Source organism: Parambassis ranga, chromosome 10, assembly GCF_900634625.1.
Source record: "Parambassis ranga chromosome 10, fParRan2.1, whole genome shotgun sequence".
NCBI lineage: Eukaryota > Metazoa > Chordata > Actinopteri > Ambassidae > Parambassis > Parambassis ranga.
The window spans coordinates 19042489-19060077 of NC_041031.1; the positions used below are offsets into that span (position 1 = coordinate 19042489).

Genomic DNA, 17589 nt, shown 5'->3' on the forward strand with positions numbered 1-17589 from the left:
TGCTTTGAAGATCCCAATCAGCTTTTTATTACTCAGCATCTCATTTCAAAGAGCTTTAATCACACGGCCTTATTTTCTGAGAGTATTTAAAGTTTCTGAATGGTCTACAGTCACTCACTCCCCAATCTGAGTGCAAGAGGGCACGTGTTGGATAATTCTTTACTTTTTGCTTCACTGCTGTACAACATAAGTTACAGTAAAGTTCAATCATTGAGGGAAGGCATTTGGGAGAATAGAAATTATTCAGCGAGCTGTTTGAAAATATATATATATATATAAAATCTTCAAATCCTCACATTTGGAATGTTTTAATCTAAATCTCAGCATATGAGAAAACTAGACAAGTCAACACCTTGCTTCTGCCAGAAGTGCTGTCGTATTTTTAACTAAACGAAAAAAAGGGCAACTGTGAAAACACGATAGCATATTTACAATACAATGAAATAACAAAAACCTTTCTTAAACTGAAATTCAAAGATAAAATAAAGCCAAAAAAAGGATTTATTGTTATTCTTATTTCCTCACCATCAGCAGCCAGAGCCGTCACTATGCTGGACTGAGTGGGCCCTGTTTTCCCAACTCCTCCATTTTCAAAAGCCGGCTGGTTTTCCAACTCCTGGAGGTGCCAATTGAGGCCGAAAAGGTGCATTGCTGAGAAAAACACAGAGAGAAAAAAAAAACTGCGTGGGCTTGCAGAAATGGATAAACAAATAAGAAAAATAGTCGCACAAAAACAATCAAGCCACTTAAGCACAAAAAAAGACCAGTGGGAGTGCAGAACGGACGGATCCAATGCAGACAGGAAAATAACAACAAATTAAATTCCAGCATTCGGATTGAAATTCTGTTTTCAGTGGCCGTTCTGCCATGGGTGGCTTTTGTGTTAACACAGCACTGATACAGGCAGGACAAAGTCTTTTCAATCAATACTTAGGAACCCTGTTGCTGTGGCATGTTTCCTTGGGGAGCGTTGTTCATTAACGGTTTAAAGTGTCTGCACACAAACAGCTACTGTATCAAAGAGAGCAGCAGGCAGACATTCTATTCTGACACTTCAGACAAACAGACGAGTTACACTGGAGAAGTCCTAAACTCTTCGAATCCAATACAAAAGCAGGAAGGACACAGATGCAGCTACATGTGACAGAGGGAGGAAGAGACTTTTAAGAAAGTAGGAGGCAGTGTATTGAGACAGACACTCACAGCAGGAGTGGGAAGTGAGAGGGTAAGACGCTGCAACACTCCTCTAGTTCTCTTACATAACTAAACTGTGTCTGGCTTTCATTCAGACAACCTGCTTTATTGTCACAATATTGGATGTAATCAAACTGTGTTCTTGATGTTTTTGGGAAAGTGAGGTGCTTCTGTGAGCGCAGCAAGAGGGCCAATCTCCTTCAAAGTCACCATCCAGGGAACATGCTGAGGAAGCATCTTGATTTCCGACCATTTGATCTGCGGGAGGAACTTTTCTCCAACACCCGTCGCTCGCTGGGAAGATGGATATCGACTGCAGCAAATAACTTGAGAGGTGGATGTGGGGCCAGAGAGAATATCAAATGTGAAGCAGACCAAAAGAGAGATGGAAAACTAGCATGGACAGTGCATCAATAGATGCTTTGTAAAAAAAAAGAAAAAAAAATAGGGTGTGTGTTTTGTTAAAAGGCTTCTCGTGGAAATACTTGGCATCGGTTTAGTGAGACTGCACACTGCCTTGTCCTTGGTGGATCAAATGAACAGGTGCAGGGCGGCTTTGAATTTCAGTTAAATAATGCAGATTTAACACTGTGAGTGATAACGTGGTGCCCAGCACGTTAACTCAGAGTGTCAGAATCCATTTTGGGTTTCCCTGGAAGTAAACCAGCATCGTAGCAACATCACCAGTAGCAGAAATACTCTCTGACTGGTTCATCAATATTTTTGACAAGTCTGACTTTTCTCGCAGAGCACCTCCCAACGTGAAAACCTGTGAAATCTGTGCACATTTGTTTCTGTTTTTCCCTCCGTATTTGCCACATCAGTGGGAGTTCCTATTGCTGTTGATACCATTTCTGAATTTTTTACGACGTCTCACTAATAAAGCAAACAATCTCTGCGTGTGTGTGCATCTGTTATTCACTTTTCTCTACATCTGATTTACTTCACACATTGTGGATGTGTTGCTGGGGACCAGAGTAAGTGCGGTGTAGAGGTTGAAGTTGTTCGGCTAAAAGTTGTTTGTTTTTTTTTGTTACACTTCACAGCAGTCAGGCAACAGCATGGAGCCTCAAGCTGTTAGGAGGCCGCCCCAAGCGCTGTCAAAAGTTTGCAGTTACCAGCAACCCCGGCTCACCTAAAAACAACCACTGGATGATGGCAATAACATCTCACTAAGAAACTTCCCTACTGCCCCTTTGTAGCCGCCCGGTGCTGCTGAACTTTAATGCTGCTGTGATGACCTGCCTTTGCTCACAAAAAAAAACAAACAAAGCTGGAGTATTGAAGCCTCAGTGGAAACAAAAGGCTGGCCAGTGTTACACAATCAGAGGTTTGATGTGTCACATGCGATGTGTTAGCGTATTCACACAGAGCTCTCTGTATTTGAAGTGGGACTATTGCAAAAAAAAATGAAGGCTGTGTGAAAGACACATGAAGCAGGTTTGGATGCTGGCTGCAGCAGTTAAGTGAAAACCAAGAGTTCAGGTTTTCAAGCTCCTGCATTGCAAAACCATGGTCAAGCCAGCTGCTGTGTGAATTTCAATGCACTTGTTGGTCTGTGTTGTTACAGGATGGCCTCGGTTTAGCTTTGCTTGGGGTACACAGTTATGACAGCAGGTGTATAATAACAGCAAGGACCCAAGGACGCCAAGTGATGAAGGCGAAGTTGTTTGGGTGAGTTGCTTTTTGCACTAGTTTAACCAAATAAAATAAATCCAGAATATTCTCATTTCTCTTCATACCTAAATCCAAACACACAGTACACACTCTCATGGATAAATATTTTCAGTTCTAAGACTAACATGTTGGTGGCTTTTACTGAGAAGAGAATCCCAAGGAATCACGGTCTGCTAAGCTGAGTCCCAAATTGCCAGGATCAACCGAGGACATGGAGCATTAACCCAAAGTGAAACCCCCTCTGCCAGAAAAGAAAGAAAGAGACACCTACCCTTGAAAAATGACTGACAGCATGGAATTAAAGCAGGTTAAGGTATTACCTAAAGAATAAAAGGTGGCATTATCTGTTACCCACCTAAACTTGTATTTATAAAATGTGCATTAAGTATTTGGGAAAATGAAGCCTTTTAATGCTGAGGCAGAACTCTGGAAGAACAGGCTGAATGACAGACAATACACTAAAAACCAACCAGCTACAGTGATGCCATAAAGCTGAAAATGCAATAAGCTTACTGTCAATTTTAAGAATCCTATCTTTTTTATGTCTATGTGCCATCTCCTTGCCTGTTTTTGGATTAGCTGGGAGTTAGGCAGAGTCAGGCACAAGCAACATGGTGATACTGACTAACAACTCTTGAAAGATCTTTCCACTAAACTTTATTCGCAGTCTTTATAAAAACCTGTGAATAGTCATGATTGATTTGTCTGGTACATAGCAGTGGACCAATTAATCAATGATCAAGCTAGCTGATTTAAAACCAGACTTTCTTTGGACATGGCTAAAAGTGAATATTATTGTAACGTACAGAGAATATTCAAGGATGTTTGATACAAGTCCTTCTCTCTGACCGGGTTCCTGATTGCAGAGACTAATTCCTTTAACATGATAGGTGTGAAGACTCTCCACTCTGCACTGCTGTCCACTAGAATCCTGACCCTCCACCAGAATGAAACTCGTGTGCGAGCCCTTGTGTATCAGAGGCAAGACAGAAAGGCCGAGAGCCTTCCCCTCTTCAGTACTCTTACTGCACTGGGGTCTGAATCCCCACTTACCTCATCAACAAATTGCTTTGAGGTGAATAGCCCTCAATTTATGAATTTGCATAAGTTATTCCTTGCAGCCCAGGCCAGTTCAATTAATATTTATGGGCCATGAGCAATTCTCTTCCTGAGCAAGAAGCTGGAAAAGCTCACCTCTAATCACTGATGTCCACATTTGCCCTGTGGTACATCTACACTGGCGATGAATGGCAGGCGGAATTTGTAAGTTCACAACATGTTTGTTTGAGCTCTGACTTTCACGTGTAATTTAGTGCACAGAATCACAAACCTGAAAAATGGCCTCAAGAAAATCCTGCTGGCTGCTCTCACAGCTAATTCCCCCATCTTGTTCAAATGATTCTCGGTAGTGATGTTCCCAGTGAAACACAACTGTGCTGCAGATGAAAGGTCTTTGCTAATTTCTCAAGTCAAGCAACCGGAGAAAACAAACTTCTTGAGCATTTCTTGTTCAAATATGCAGGTGACATTTTTCAGATGGCTATCATTACCGAGAATAATTAGTCCATTTACCAGAGAGAAAGGTGGCCCATCTGGACACCCGGAGTGCCAACAACAACTTGGAGCTCAGTAGCCTCAAAATTACTGAGATAAACAATGTTTTTTTTTTTCCTGGACATCAATCCAGAAATATCTCCAGAGCAGACGCTGTACAGCACAGCTTACAGCTTAGCTAAGATGCTGCTGTTCTCTGGGATAGAGTCTTCAACTGTTTTGTGTTTTTTGGTCTTGTGGCATTTAACGTAAGCTCAGTGTCTCCTTGTATTAATCTCTGGGGGGTTCTACAAATTATTAGTATGAGGACCAGTCACAGCACTGACGAGTGGAGGCAGCTGTACCATCCACTCTGCTCTGGTAATTGTTATAGCCTTGTTAAAAACCAAAAGTCACTTCACTCTAATCATCCAAATTTCACCGCAGGTAAGATGCACTTTACAAAGCAACAGTTCATGCTTCATTTAAAGACACTTGTTCCCGTATTTGTCTGACATTTGAAGAAAAAATATTGCACAAATGAAGTGCACCGTCCTCTCTTTCTAAACAACTTAATTAGGCATGGTCAGAGAGGACTCTGTCCACATTTTGGATTTGTTTAGGCAGTTCAATTTAAAAGTGCCACTTCCTAGAAAATCCACATGCCTTCGGCGCATGAAATCAGAGCATCAAAGCTGGATCCGGTCCTGATTGGCCTCCCTATATCTGAACAATCGCTGAAATCCTTCCAATCAGGCCAGTTTGCAGAGCTGGAACAGGAAAGCCTCACCTCAGCAGGTTTGTCTCATTTGAATTGCAAGAGCTGCTGTTGTCGGTTAGCCAGGGTCCAGTTTTTTTTTCATGACTGTTCTGCTGCTGAAGACTTCAAATTAATTCCAAAACATTATATGTGTTGCGTACATAATCCTAACCTGAGCAAGGGAAGGAAACAGAAACCAAACAATATGGGGGAGTACATTTCAAATGCGGCCCATGTTAACATGCACCAGATGCAGCTGTGCTTGTGTTTGTCTTTGAGCTCGTCTTTGTACTAATGGCACTGTGCGTTCTGACAGTAGGAAAAGTATTAAAGAATATGAGTGCACATTGCTGCTATATGAGTCATTGCACCTGGCAGGTGAATTGGCGGTGGATGAAAGAGGGAGGAAGTGGTGGAAACAGTCTCAGACACCTGAGGCAAGTGGCAGAGGGCTGCATCTGTTTAACACACACACACACACACTCCTACGCACCCAGCGAGCTGAAAAACCCCAGCATGCACTCTGGAATGATGCCAAAAATACAATTCCTAAACATGTGACAGGTCTACAATTAAACAAGTTGCTGATTGTTGGGATTAAAATGTTGTAAATGAATCCAATCTGCTACAACTGTTAGTGACAGCAGCTGAACAAATGACTCCTCTGTAAACGGAGCATATCTGCTACAAGCACAGAAACACAAAAAAATAGCTACGGTACTAATTCCTGCACACAGCGGAGCAAAGGTAAAATACGGCACACATTTATTCTAATTTAAGCTCATGAACCACAACAAGTAACAAAACAGTTAAGTCAATAAAGAATTATGAATATTGATATAGCACATTTATGACCTCTCCTTCAAGAAAGCACTTCCCTCTCTATTCAGCAATAAAACACGGGTTATAGGATCTGCCCAACATCGCCATATTTCTCCTTATACAACTGTGTCACATTTCCCCTGCCTCCAAGCTGGATGAATACTTATATATCCGCTCGGGGAGAAAGGCACAGTGTAAAGATTAAGGGCTTGGATGACAAGGGAGGGCATGCAGAGAGATTAATCTGTACGGGTTTATTGCTGTGGTCAAGATTCTAAAGGTTAGCAAGAAGTCAGCTTTGACACACACTATAAAAAAACAACAACAACAACAGAGAAACACTCAGAAGGCTTCTCATAGGAAATAATGCCCAGAGGGGGGGTGGTAGAGCATGAGTATTAGTTTATCTTCCTTGAAGAGATAAAAGCACTTCCTGTTTGACAGAATAAGCGGAGTTCTGGTCCTACTATAACAAAGGCTTTGTGGACCAAGGTCTTCTTTAAATTTCAAAGGTTTTTGGAACTGTTTCCTTTTGTTACAAAAGCACAGCTCCTCTCCTTGTGTATCATTCTGATGTTGCCATCTGTGCCATTTCAACCTCTCCCCTCCACACCCGTGTTTTAGCAAGAAACCCTCCCGAGGACATGAAGGGGTGCTGTCGTTCTGTGAACTAGGGGATCAGAAGTGTCGGGATGATGCACAGCCCTCTCTCAAAAGAAGACAGGCTGGAATGTCTTGTTGGAAAAAGTGTACTGGGGGCCGCCGCGTCTGCATATCTGACTGAGAGCTTAGTCAGACAGATTCCACTGAATCATATCAAGACATCTGCATTTGCCGCAAAAAAAAAGGAGGATGCAGTGAAATAGAAATACTCCCCGGTAGAGATCAAACCTCACACTGATTTAAAGGCATGCCAGCTCTATTCACTGTCAGCAGACTTGTCTATCATTTGTTCCATTTGACTGAATAGCGTGTAAAGATTGTCTAATGCCATTGCAGATAATGGAGCCAGAATTTTCTTCCCTAAAATGGAAACACACTGGTTTGTTTTGGTGACAGCTCCACTCAGACGTTTTGTCTAGCTAATAACACGTGTGTTTGTGAAAGCAGGGACGACAAAGCTCTCTTTACTGGTATTCCAGAGATTTAAAGGGAATCACGGTCTAAAAAGTATCTGGTAATGTGAGCCGCTTACAGATAAGATTAGAACAGTCTCCAAACTGTTTTCAATTAGAGGCGCAGGTTTGAGAGGCAGCTGCAGGTGAATGGCTAGCAGGAGTGTGGCCCTGAACTGATGAGGCTAATGTGTCTTCAACCGTACTGATGAAGAGTAGAAGGAGAAACGTGCGGTAAAAGTAAGAAAAGAGATAAAAGAAAGAGCACACTGGTGTGTGTCTACAAGTGAGACAGAAACAGAGGCTTTGAAAGGAGGGGTCAAAAAAATTAAATCTACAAGTCAGGGTGAAGTCTTTATAGTGCAAGTCACAATGAGAAGAGATCAAATATTCTTATTTTAAAGCCTTTACACCCTTACCTATGCAGTAGCAGAGAATGATGGACAGCACCACAGCGATGCCCACAGCGATCAGGGCGGTGCACTTCCAGGAGCAATGTTTAGGTGACTTCTTGAACTTGAAAGCCCCTCTGGACAGGCTGTTCCTGGGCAAAGGGCGCGCAGGTGTGGAATAAACAGTCCCAGTTGCCATGGTGTAACCAGGAGCTGCTGCACCGAAGAAAGGTGTCGTCCCTGTGCCCGTTTTAAAGAGAAAGTGCCTGCAGAGAGATAAAGATGTTTCCAAAATGTTAGCTGGACATTCTGTAAATAATTGAAAGTTCCCAACAATCCCATGTGTAACATAGTCCAGGAGGAACTGGGTTATAATCTAATATCAAGTATAATCCTGACATTGGAAAAGGTGAACAAAAAGTACCTCATAAAAACAATCATCTCCCACTTGCCCTTTTACTACAGGGCCTTTGCTAATAGCCCATTATACCTGGGGTAATTAAGAGGGTTTAATCAAATGCACTACGGAGTGATCGTCCTATTAACTTTTAAACCCCACATGAAAAGCTCTTAAGTAAATGAATTAAGCCTTGTTGCCACTCTTGCCACTACTTAGAGATTAATACCCAAATGCCTTCAGGCTTATGGGGACAGCCAGGGAAATTGGACAGATTGACCAAGCATTGCAAATGTTTTACAATCCACAACTGTATAATTGCATTGCGAAAAGTGTTTTAAAAGTTTAGAATTTGTTATAGAGTTGTCTATATAATCATGTTATTATGTGCAACACTTTACATGAGCTGTTGATCGATGATTATATCTGGACCATGCCCATAAAACGGTCTAAAGTCTGAGAACAAACAACTGGATCAAAAAAAAAAACAAAAAAAATCATCTACTACTGTAAGGACAAATAAAACAACGTAAACACCTCTTGACGTCATGAAAGGGTTAAATTTCAGGGACCATGGGACTTGTTTTCCTGCTTTTTACATCCTGTACTTTCTGCTTCACACTGGTCATGTTTTATGTGCTCTATAGATCCCAGGAGGAGGGTGTTGCCGTGGTAACCGCTAATTTAAAACACCCTGATAAACTGATAAACCAGTGTTTGCTCATCAATTATTTGTGCAGCATCTGTGAAGTGTCCATGGAAGTTTTGTAAAGGGCCGTTTTAATCCTGACTCTGATTCTATACTAAAGAGCCTGGGAATCGCTAATTGAGCGAAAAATCTGATGCTGAGAAGTTAAAGACTGGAAATCCATGTAGTAATCAGAGTCTTGCTGATTTACACTGCGTAAAAGGGAACAATGCAAGACAATATGGAAGCTCTGAAAGAAATCAGCCATCACAATCCTTCAAGCTTTCAACAGATTTAATATTGTTTGCTAAAAGGCTAATCGCATATTAGGGACGACATATGTGAGATATAGTCTGATCCTAAACCTTCGCTGTGCGCGGCTCGTTTTCAGATATTTCAGGTATTTCATATCTCCAGCGAGGTTATCTCTGAGGTAAAAACCTCCACTGATCAATTCTTGGATAAAAGAACAAATGTCAGATTGGGATCGTCCGCCTCCTGGACGCCGTGATTGACACGTGCTGTCGTGATCTGACAGGGATTCCATTTAAAGGTTACGGTGTTTCTCAGTTGGAATGACAATGCACCAGACATGCTGAAGGAGTTCTCAGACTCCTCAGTCTGGAACAATCTGCACTGTAGCTACTGCAGACTCTGTAATATGCAGTTGGGTATGAATTGAGGTCAAAACTTGCACAACGTCGGAGGCGGCAGACGTGTAGTCAGACACACAGGCAAATAGACACTGCTATCAAGGGAGTTAGGCGTAAGAGGATGCAATCTGATGAGGTAGACAGAAAGGGACGTGGGACTTGTGTGTGTGTGTGTGTGTGTGGCAGGAGGGTTATGTACTCTATTTGAGGAAGGTGAGATGATCTGGAGACTGTTTTGCCTGTAAATAAATGTAGTGAAATCCATGTGCTGTCAGTACATTATGTTCTTTAAGTAAAAGACACCCCACAGGTACTACTACAGTGTTACACATGTGACTTTGAAGACAATTAAAAGTGCATTGTTAGCGACTACTATATAAATACTTATTGATACATCTGTAAATGAATTTCATAATGAGTCTATTTACTCAAACTGACTAAGCCTTGTGAACACATATAATTAAAGGGAGCATATGGCACGCCACGGGTGGTTTAAAACTATAAAATCAGCTGTATCTGCAGCCTTTTTAGCTCTTCTGCTTTGTATGTGAGAACGCACGAAGTTAAAAGTTGTCAGTATGTGTGTGCGAGACGAATTCTTACGCCGCACATTTATTGCACATGGCGTTTAAAGTGATTCTGGTACTGATGGTTTCCATGTTTGGCCTGTCTGTCTCTCTAAAGAGCAGACTGAAGGGTGGGTGGGGGGTTGTGGGGTGGGGGTCTAAAGATGAAACACTGTTGGACATGATTAACAAACAGCAGAGCAGTGTAAATGTCTGCGGCTATAGACACTGGATGACCGTCTGTAATTGATTACAGCCAGTGTGATGCAACAAGACACATTACTATGGTAATCCAGCCAAGCTCTGGCGATAGTGATGTGGTGTGTTGTGTAGTGAAAGAGAGAGAGAGAGAGAGAGAGACAGACAGAGTGAAGAAAAAAGAGACAATCAAGAGAGTGTGAGACGGAGAAGGATAGAGAGCAAATGAATGGCCATGCGTGAGTGCAGTCGCAGTGTGTTTTGTGAGCACGCCTGTCTGTCCCATTGAGAAGCCTGGAACACAAAAGCAGCAGCCAGCCCGGTCTCCTCCGCTCTCATCACACTGCTTGTCATCGTGATGACATTTGAAAACATCCTCACGGAGGACAAAAGACTAAACAGAGAGTGGGTGGATTTGTCTACGGCTAAGCCCCAGCTGTAAGGGTGAGAGAGCACACCAGAAACAATGTGGATCGAAGCCCTCAGAATATGTAATCTGCCTATTAGCTGCTGTTCTGTGTTAGCATTAGCATTTCAAGGTGAGAGCTGGAACAATCAGGCCACTTAAAAAAAAAAAAAGACAGACTACAGATGTGGGTCTGCTGTCTCTGTGACTCGTTTTTTTTTTTTTTTTTTTACACTTGCTGCCGTTGTGGTCTCTCCTTCAGATCACCACCTGCCCTCTCAACAGGGGGTCCGCTAGCAGGTGCTATTCTGATACAGCTAGCTCTGCAGCGAGTGAATGTATTTTCAGAGAGCTTCTTTTTTTTGTGCCATCCAGCCCACGGAGATCAGCGTGGTGCCATCTTGAGTGCTCAGAGTGTTTGCACATGGAGGCGCTCCTATTTAACAAGTATGATTCGATTTGACATTAAAAGGGCTCAGCTCTTATGCACATAATGTAAGTCGGTCTGATGGACCTGGGACTCATTTTTTGAGGAACAATTACACTGAGGACATGTTTTACTACTGCTGTATTTTAACTGCTGTCAAATGACTCTTAAGATGAACGATGGTGTCCACGTGAGCAGCTGTGCATAGCACCATGTTGTGTTATGAGAGATGGGGGGATCACTACTTATTTGCATAAATCTGAGGTCAAGGCTACTTTATGTAAAACAGGGGCATCCAGCACAAGTCTCTCCACCTCTGGAAACACCAGGCAAAAAAAAAAAAAGGAGAAAAAACAACTACCACCGTACCACTGTCAATCTAAATGAAACTCAGCAACTGCACGGCTCATTTGCCTCCTCAAAGGCGTTGGGAAACATTACAGAGGGTGTGCAGGTGACACCAGGAGATGGGTTGAAAATGGTGGCATACAAAAAAAATAATGGACTGCTGCTGATTCAAGCCAACAAAACATCAGCCTGATATACCTGACACAACTGTATAAAAGTTCGGTTACATGCCGTCTGGCTTTTGTCATTTATGTTAAGCGTTCATTTAAAAACATGATGTGTCGTAATAAAGAACCTTTTGTTGCTTAAAACAAGGACGACAGGCTACACAAAGACAATTTAAATCATTGGTCTTTCTACCTAATACCTAATACTTTTAAATGTTGATCCTTATTATCATTTATATGTGTTTACAGCAACACGTCCTCATGAAAAAAATGTTGATAATACATACACCAGATAGACATCATGGTTACAGTTCTGCTAACAGAACACATGAACACACTTCCTTACACACAACAATGTGTTATGCTTGCGTTAACGAAACATGACCAAAGGTAGGTGGACTACTGGTTAAGGTAAGACATTAAAAACAGGGTAAAGATCATCTATTTACACTGGAGAAATATGCTCACATGGTCCGTTTTCAAGGACTGAAATATCGACTTCATGTTACATTTTCCTGGAGGGGACGGGCAGGTTCTAACTAAGGAGGACAGCCACATGTCAGTGTTCATGGACCACTGCTTTCAGGATCACCGTCGAGTCCACCTGCGTTTAATAATCATCTGTTAACAACCATGTTGCTGGCTACTTTATCCACATATTATAATCTTCCTGCCATTGTCACAGTGTAGACCTCACTGGTTGGACTGAAGCATGACTTCATGGATGTGTTTTTGATCTTACAAATTCAGCCACGGGTCCCAATCAGATGCAGCCAGAAACGGTCTATGCCAGTGCAGGCTGAATGTTTTCTTTCTTGGTCAGTTAATGATCTTGTTCACTGTATAATGTAATGCCGAGGAGCAGTGGTGTACATCTACAAAAACGTCCCTGTGGACATGGATCATCTATTCATGAAAGCCTCCTTTAAAATCGCTGGCAAAAAAAAAAAAAAAAAAAAAAAATCATCTGGAAAAGAAGCTACAGTGTGTGTTGCCGGCAGCAGCAGTTTATACAGTAGAATAAAAAAAAAAAAAAGCAAAATATTGCAGAAGTCTGGAATCACCACAAAAAATGTGTGCTTGGCACTAAAGATGTTGGCAAAATAAATAAAAAGGAAAACACACGAGGAAAAAGAAGAGGGGGGAAAAAATACGTCTCGAGGATTAGCACTTTGTCTACACAACCGTCCTCATTGGCAGGTAACCAGCGATCAGCGCTAACTCCTTTCTGTTCCAAGAGGGCTGGTTGGCTGCTGTCGTACACATGACTAATCAGAACTGGTGCAATCATGACTGCTGTACAGCTAAGAAAAAGTTCACCCCCACCCCCCATCTGATGTGAAGCATGACTGTCTGACTCATGATTTACATGAGCATCCCACACAAACACACTCCAACACACACACACAAATCCTACTTGGATTACCTCTGCTGTTCTTTGTCGCCCCCGAGAACAATTCTAACACATTTTCCATCAGGAAAATGGACTGTCTGTGGGACACATGATGATTTTAGAGCTGAGACATAATTTCATTTTCAGCAAAGGACTCCCTTGACATATGAATCCAACAAGGATTGACAGTACATTTATAACTGCAACGTGTGGCTGGGCGAGCCTTCAAAAGACTCATTCTGAAATGTCATAACGACTCTTCTGGTTGAATCTGAGTGCACAAAAAAAAAAAGGGGAGAGGGGGGTGTTGAAGTGGGATCTGAAGGACATACATACATATATGTGACAGCAGACACCTGCCTGCATTTTATCCAGTGGATCATGCATCGCACCTTTTATTTTTTTTATTGTAAATGCATAAAAAAAGCACACGTTTTTACTTGTGCTGTCGTATTTTAAACAAAGGATTAAGTACTGCTCAAGATTAATCACACCAGACAGTATAGTGTGTGCCAAGGTCTCTTAAGAGACATAGCAATTCATTTCATAATGACAACCAGTAGAATATTTCTAATTGAAAATACCAAGGAAACGGTTTCGGTGAAGCGGGAGAGGGAGAGGGAGACCTCTGGGGTTTAATATTTTTTTTTTTTTTGATCGGAATCTCTCTTCAGCACAAAAGGAAAAGCCACAAACTGTTCAGCAGTATCACCGTTCAGGTAATTAAGCCCTTTACATTGAGTTAGCAGATAGCAGAAGCAGAATATCTGAAGTATACACTCATATTTTTACCCATAAAAAATGTCTCATTTAAAAAACCGCAGCAGTAAATGAGCTTATATCAAACACAGCAGATTTGAATAACATGATCACAGTTGGATTAGTGACTTTATTCACTCACCATATAATAATGAGCACTAGTTGCAGTGATAGTTACTGAGTCCCGCACTTCACTCTTTTTAAAAAAGAACACTAAAAGGCCATTGATGGCGAAAGCTAGTTGGTATTGAGTCAAATTAGCGCACTCATGCTTTGAAGACCAACACTTTTTATGGGAGGTTACACACACATTATTCATTACTGCTAATTGCTGTAAAAGTACCTAATGCTGTCAAATAAGTGCTTTATTTTCAAGGAGGGTTGATGTGTCACGGGAAATATATTAAAGAAGATCATAACATTGTGATTTATACTTGACACTTTTTTAATCGGCTGCCTTGTACGGAATAATTTACTGTCACCACATTTGACCACGTCTGGTAGCGTGCTGAACAGAGAGAATAAAATCCATGACACTTCCGAGGATTCAAAAAGGGATTCACACCCCTGCTGTACCTGAGGCCACCTATGTATGTGCTAAGCCAGGACTTTCCAGCCTCAACACCCCCTGAAGGCAGCCTAATAAATACTTTCTCGGGCTTCTGTTTACATTTCCCAACCTGGTGTTTTTCTTGACATGTGTAATTATGTGCTGAACCGGGTCTTCCCTTTTTGGCCCCATTGGTTCGCAGCAGCCGTCCGTTCCCACCCACTGACAAGCACTTGATTTAGAGTCCACTGTGGTGATAGTGATTTATGCCTCAGCTGATGATAGGTGTGCACATATTGTTTTGTCGATACAGCTAAGACAGCTCAAGGTCATCGCGCGGTTAGTATTCAATCACCGCATCTTCCCCGAGAAACTGAAAGTGTCACCGCATATCCCGATTGATTCAGTCAGATCATAAGACGTTGTTACTCAGCGCTGCCACGGACGGAAAATTCAAAGTTTACATTCATCTGAGCCTCAGAAGCTGAACGCTGTGCCAGGGAAATATCAGGCCTAGAATGCAATCATCTACTTCAGGCCATTCCTGAGTCAGAGCGCCATGTACCACACTTCATTAGCCAGAATATTTGGAGCTCGCTGATTAAGAAAGATGTAACCCATGTTTCAGGAGGAAATCTTGGCAGAGGCTCTGATGACAAAGTAGCGTCTTGCACAGCATATTTTGATATAACCCACATTCCACTTAGCAAGTCTCTTGTTAAGTTATATAGCATCTCTGAATTCAACTGGCAAGCTTTCACATACTCACATACTTCACTCTAATCATGAGCTCTCCTTCTCACTCTGCCTCTGTCTAATCCAGTAATCAGCTCTTAATCGTAGGTGCATTCAAAAAGCAGCCGCCACTTAACATCATTCTCAGACAGAAACAATGGCGCTATTTATCAGACTCAGCGGCTCTGACTTTATGTCATGCACAGTTAGCTGTGTAATAATTTAACCTAAAATGTGCCATCCTGAAGTTTTTTTATTCCGTCATGAACAAAATCATCAACTACTCCTCAGTGAGAGTCTAGCCTTGTAATGAGACCGCACTCTCCAAAGCTAACAAGTCAAGAACAAACTGCTGGTTCAGATCCTGTTTTCTAAGTGAGTCTCTGATAAGCCTGGCTTTGATTTTGTAGCGATATAGGTCAGTATCTGATGTTTCCAAAAAGTATCAAAGATGTCAGTGGATTAAAGAGACTGGTCAACAAATCTAGGGCAACTAAAATGAGACAAACACGAACCTAAATGCAAAGCAGAACTTTTCAATTTTCAAATAATAAAACATAACATTTAGAGCCAGGAGAGCAGCCTTCTAGTACCGACTGAAGCAGAACTGGAACAACGTCACTCCCTGCTTGTTTATTTCACATCATTTTGTTATCAGTAAAAAAAAAAAAAAAAGAGATCAACATCTGGATCTGGATTTTCTGGCTCAGATGTGGGTCACCACGGGTCACTCACCTGCTCTCCAGGGCCACATTGCTGCCCAGGACCCAGCTGTCCTGCAGCTGGACGCATTCCGCCGTACTCTGCAAGTCAGCCGCCAGGCCGGCTGTGGGTGGTGGACTCGGGCTCCTCTGATTGGCCAGCGAGCTGCGGCTCAGGGAGGTGATGGACGGATGCTGTTTGTGTGGGGGCGGGGCTGGTGGGAGCGGAGGCGGAGCTTGCTGAGTGGACAGATGGTCACCTAGAGAGGAGCAGAAGAGAACGGGACATCAGAAAATGTTTAAAAGAAAAAAAAAGAAAAAGAAAATAAATAACACCCAGGGATAAGAAACAGTATTGCTTAGAGGCAGCAGATGGGTAAGCTGTCTTATATGCAAGATACGCATACAGCCACTTAACAGACCCTGAAAAGTAAATACAACCAAGAGCAAGACATTAAAATGAGATGCAACCACTGCAAAAAGCTGAGAAATAAGAGCTGCTTTTATGACATTACACATAATAATTGTCACAAAACGCCACACGGCTGACAGTTGGGTTCTCTTAAACAGAAGGTCACTTAGAGAGGCAGCTGTTCTTTTATGGGCGCTTAACGTGATGTTTCACGTTTGATTACAGCCAGAGAAGACTCTCAAATAACTAATGACCAGAACATCCATTAGAGCTCTGAGAGAACAGGTTTTCCAATTTCACACAAAGCTGTGTAATTGGCCCCCAGAATGGCATGTGGTGATTATCTATCCATCTTCCCTGTTTAAAAGGTAAAAACCCACAGTGCTGACAATTCTGATTTGCTCCAATGAGCCCCAAATGGGGATCATCTTTCTTGCCTTACAGAGGGCTTGGAGAACATAGGGGAAACAGGGAATTGTGTCTTTTAGGTGTGTCTGTTGGTTTTTTTTGCATTGACAGCATGAATTTTTATATGACGCCTAATAGAGGGTTAAATTTAGAGCATATGAACACTGGAGGTCAACGTATGAGTTAACCTTTGCCATGCAGACAAGAAAGGGAAATCTCCTATTGGCTGTGCAGATCGTCTCCACTAAAAGGGCACGTCAAGCCACTGTTTTTGAAAAGATGCTTTAATGACCATACAATTTTTGTCCTTGTCCTCGTGCTTCCACTTTCCACCGTGCCCTTCTATGCATAAAATATGCTATTTAATGCTGGAAAATGAGCCATGTGGTTGCAAACAGCTAGAAGGAAACACGTATGCCATTCAGAGCCAGGAAATCATTTCCACCGCTTAGAGGTAAAAACCTTTAGGCTATTGTAAATGCACGCAAGTAGTACGACTTAGATCATTCACAGTGGGAATACATTAAAATTTACTACAAGGAATATTGTAATGAGTTTGATTGCAAGGACACTGTAATAAATATGTTTTTTAGAGCAGAATCTTTTTTTTTAGGACATCAGTTTAATCTGCAGATGGACAGATGGACAGGTGGGTAGACACACAGACGTGGGACGGAGCAGAGTGCTCGTGCAGACGGCCATTCTAGCATTAATTAAATTTTGACTGCAATTACACAGCAACAGCATGTGGCCATAAAGTCCATAAAAGCAGAATCATCACACGAAGGTTGTTTTTTTTTCCCCTTGACTCCTTTTTGTGGGCTGTGATTAGAGTTTTATCAAACAAACACAGTCCTCTCACCTCCACCACATCACCATGCTCAAAGTTCTGAATCCTGGACAACCTGAGATCACCTGCAGTATATTGGCATTGGACAAAAAATATATGGCTGTCGTGACTTAGTAATAACAGATACAACACATCCCACTCATCTCCTGGGCTAGACCGTGAGCTTTATTAGAAAAGTGCTAAGTAGGCTAATAGAAATGTGGATTATCTACCGAGTGCTGGCTGGTGCTACTTCACCTCTGGGCCTTGTTCCACTGTATGAGCCTACAGCACCAATGAGCTCCAATTCACTTTTCAGCAGAAGCATGTTTCATATAATCAGTAAGAGTAATGGTAAAATGTCAATGTGGTGGGAAGGAAGGGGAAGCTCAGGGGCCATCAGAAGAAAAACTGGAAAATATCCAACATGAAGTATTATTCCATTTGGAGTTAAAGTTT

The 17589-nt window shown here is 42.0% G+C and overlaps 1 protein-coding gene across 1 annotated transcript in view; it reads right to left on the reverse strand.

Moving 5' to 3' along the window:
- Window positions 1–17589, reverse strand: part of LOC114442562 (teneurin-3) — a 113940-nt gene that overhangs the window by 55837 nt on the left and 40514 nt on the right. Inside the window, exons 3-5 of the mRNA XM_028416251.1 lie at window positions 15516–15741; window positions 7521–7759; window positions 526–651 (exon numbers count right to left, since the gene is read on the reverse strand). Of these exons, the coding sequence (XP_028272052.1) occupies window positions 526–651; window positions 7521–7759; window positions 15516–15741 (591 nt within the window). The remainder of the gene's footprint in view (window positions 1–525; window positions 652–7520; window positions 7760–15515; window positions 15742–17589) is intronic.